The sequence below is a fragment of the Notothenia rossii genome (assembly GCF_949606895.1).
Source record: "Notothenia rossii genome assembly, chromosome: 2".
Classification (NCBI taxonomy): domain Eukaryota; kingdom Metazoa; phylum Chordata; class Actinopteri; order Perciformes; family Nototheniidae; genus Notothenia; species Notothenia rossii.
Genome location: NC_136904.1, coordinates 56,031,740 through 56,035,421, shown reverse-complemented (window position 1 = coordinate 56,035,421; position 3,682 = coordinate 56,031,740). Strand labels below are relative to the sequence as shown.

General features: G+C 46.4%; 1 protein-coding gene across 1 annotated transcript; it reads right to left on the bottom strand.

Moving 5' to 3' along the window:
* Positions 1-445: 445 nt before the first annotated feature.
* On the bottom strand, positions 446-2,579 carry LOC307029640 (zinc finger MYM-type protein 1-like; the record flags this gene model as incomplete). Its single annotated transcript, XM_079665721.1, has 2 exons — positions 446-996; positions 1,403-2,579. 2 exons carry the CDS (start codon positions 2,577-2,579, stop codon positions 446-448), a joined length of 1,728 nt encoding a protein of 575 aa, XP_079521847.1.
* Positions 2,580-3,682: the final 1,103 nt, after the last annotated feature.

Here is a 3,682-nt window from a genome sequence, read left to right as displayed (position 1 = left end):
AATGACAATTTCAAGAATCTGCAAATAAGGTGGTCTGTCCTCATGAGCAATGTAAACAACATTGTATCATTTAGATACCGAAAGTCAGGGACGTCGGAACTATTTTCTGGGGGGGGGGTGCGGGATTTTTGCTGGGAGGGTCGGGGGGGAAACTCACACTATCAATGATTAACGAACTCGACACGTAGGCCTAATAGCCTAGGCCTATACATAACAGATATAGGCTACATAAACACACGCAGCATCTTAATTGTTACGAAAATGTATGAAACAAAATGAATTAATGAATTAATCAAGCCTTTATTAAGGAACATACTGTAGCCTAATAGGCGATAACATAGGCCTACAGCATTCAGAAAATCAACAGAATAATACAGCCTTTACGAACATAGGCCTAATGGAACATTCAGAAAAATAACGGTTTACTTTGCGCTCGTAAGGGCTTTTAAACTGTTCCAAAAGTAGACCTTCTCTCCGTTGTTCTGCTGATAAATTCTTTAAGCAGGGTCGAGACATCGCATTCATCGAGAAGGTCGCTATGCGCATTCATAATGGCCAAATGAGTGAGTCTCTCCTGCTTAATAGTATTGCGCAGCCACGTTTTCAACCTGCGCAACGCCGAGAACGAGCGCTCGGATGCCGCGACAGAAATGGGCAGAGCCAGACAGAGCTTTATGAGCCTCTCCGCTTCCGACAGCATGGAGCGGGATTGGGGCTGCAAGGTGTGCAGAATGGCCAATACATCCTGAATGGTTTTCACTTCTCGCCCCCTACACACGTCGCTCAGGATGTCCAGCTCAAGGCTTAGCTGCTCTCTTGAAAAGGAAGTCAGTTCCAGGGAACCCACATCCACTCGTTTCCCTTGGGCCGCCTGTAGAACTGCCTGCTCTCGCCCTGCAGCTACGCGGAGTCCTTCCTGGTCAAAGCGCCGCTCCACCTCTGTGCGCACCAAGTCCAGGGCCTCAAACAATTCCCTCTTCCACAGGCTTGGATATTCTTTAATAGTTAAATATAACAGTTAAACAACAACCAACAAATAGTTTCCATATGGGCTGCCTATTTAAGCTGGGTGGGTCAACCTTAAATTTTCAATTTAAATTCAAATTATGAATATGGTTTGTTATGAAAGTAGGCCTATACGTTATTTAGTCAGTTGATACCGTTGTAATGAATTATTAATTGCAGGCTAATTTCGCAAATAAGCGTACATGGATGTAGTACATTATTATGAACTATGATATCGTTTTCTATGGATAGATCAAATCTGTCCACAAATGCTGGAGAGCACGCTCTGTGTGCGTATTTGTTGCATTCTTTCAACATTACAGACCGATGAGCTTTATGATTAATTTTAAAATACTGTTGGCATTATTTATTTATTTATTTAGGCCTATTTATTTACCCTCGTTCTCCAACTCCCGTTCCTCCTCCTCCGCTGTATGGCGAAAACGCGCTGGGGTCTTGCTGGTGCGCACTGGATGAGGAGGCTTCAAGTTGTAGCGCTCTGTGTATTGTATGGTCTTGGCCACAAGGTCAGCGAAGGTGTCATCTTGTCTGAGTGTGTTCAGTCGCTGGCAAAGAAGTTTGGCAGCTTCCATTGATCCAAGGGCTGTGACTTTGGTGCCTTGCAGTGACCGAGCCACGGATTCACATGGCGTAAACATGGTAACGCAGGCAAACAAACCAAAGACTGTGCGCGTAGTGGTGCCCTTTTTGAGCAATCCTGCCACTTTGGCACGCGTCTCCCCCTTGACAATCCTGTCACTCTCCAAGGTCCTAAATGTCTGCAGCATCTCTCCATAGCATGCCAGCAACCGTGACAGTGCCACAACTCTGACGCACCACCGAGTTGGGCACAGGGCAAGCAGGTTGATCACTTCTCCACATCCAAAAAGAGACTGGTATAACGTTTTTCTCTTTGCTGAATCATTAATCACAACTGTGACTTCCCGAACAAAGTTCAGTGTATCGGCAACAAGGCGCACTTCTTTTGCCACTTCTTGCAACACTAAATCCAGAGAGTGGTTTGCGCAGTGGACAAACAAGGAGTCAGGACATGTTTCCTTTAATCTTGCCTGCACTCCCTTGAACCTCCCTGACATGTTGCTGGCTCCATCAAAACAGTAGCCTTTCAGCTTCTCCAGCGGCAGATTTAGCCGAACAAGGACATCTTTAATGCACAGAAAAAGCATCTCGGCGGTTGTGTCTGGAGCGTTGTAAAAGCCCAGAAAGAAATTCTGGACTTCAAGATTGTCATCTGCAAATTGTATACTGCATGAGAACTGTTCTTTTCCACTGACGTCGGTGGTCCCATCAGCAGTTAAGCCGAAAAAAGGACTTTCGGATGCTTTGGCTCCGATTTTCCTCTGGATGTCATGGGCAAACAGCTCCAGAACTTCATTCTGGATGCTGCCCGACATCCAATTGTCCCTCCTCTTCATCCAGTTTTGCAGGTCAGGATCAGCGCGTACCCTCTCGACCACTAGCTGCCACAACACCCCATCCCGATTTGCAGCTCCTCTCAGAGGGAGTCCCTGGCGCCCCAGGAATCTCACGCTGCTGAAAACGAGCTCCAGCATTTTCCGGGCTGTTATTTGTTCTTTAGCAGCAGCCTCAGACAAAAGCGCATTAATTGGCGTAGTTTTCAACGCAGCCAATCTTTGAGTCGCATCTAAATGAATGCGTGTTTTCTCGTGGTCTCTGATTTTCTCCTTTGCTTTTCTCCAGTTTGAAAAGCCCGTATCTTTCAAAAACGGACTGTCAGCTTGTTCTGACCCGACCAACTTGCGCTTGACAGCTGACCTGCACACACCACACACAATGCCATCACTGACCGCGATGTATTCCAGCCACGGCCACTCTCTGAACCAGGCGGCCTTGCAGGAACGAGTGAAGTTCTCACCCAACTTCTTGGCAGGAAAATTGTAATCCTGTGGTGGTTTGCATGATATTGCCTCTTCTTGGCTAGCACCGGGTGCTGGTGGTGGCGCTGGGGAGGGAGGACGAGGCCGAGGGCCGCCGGGCCCTTCGGCTGCCTGCTGCTGCTGTCCGGTTGCTGGCACACAGCCTCTAGGTGTCTCTCTCGGACGTTTAGCTGGGTCGGGCGGATTTGTAAAAAAATCTGAAATTCGTTTTTGAGACATAGGCTAGTTCTAGCTGGCGTAGTTGAACTCAAATCATGTAGCCTATGCATATGCTAAAAACAAATGAGAGCCGCGAACACAGCAAACATAAAAAAAAAAAATTCCCGCTACTTTTTTTTTTTTTTTTTTACACATAGGCCAACGTCACAGTGAGCTGTCAGATGCAGTCTGCATAGCAACAGCTATGCCATGCCAGCCAGGCTGCTGTATTGAGCCAGGCAGGGTGCATATCACATCAAAAGATCTGTATTAAGAAATACATGTAAGTCAGACAAATTTAGTTTAAATTCAGAATCTTTATTTTTATTTTTTTAACGTAGGCTAATCCTGTGATTCCTGAGGCTGACGGGAGGGGGTGCTGCCGCACCCCCCGCACCCCTAGTTCCGACGTCTATGCCGAAAGTACAATATATTGAACACTGTGCTGCTGTCATTTCCCCCTAATGATAACCTGAGATGGTGAATTATAACTCACAATGAAAATTGTTCAGGAAAGAGGGTATAGAGTAGACATGTAGAACTAGATAAGCTTATGATAA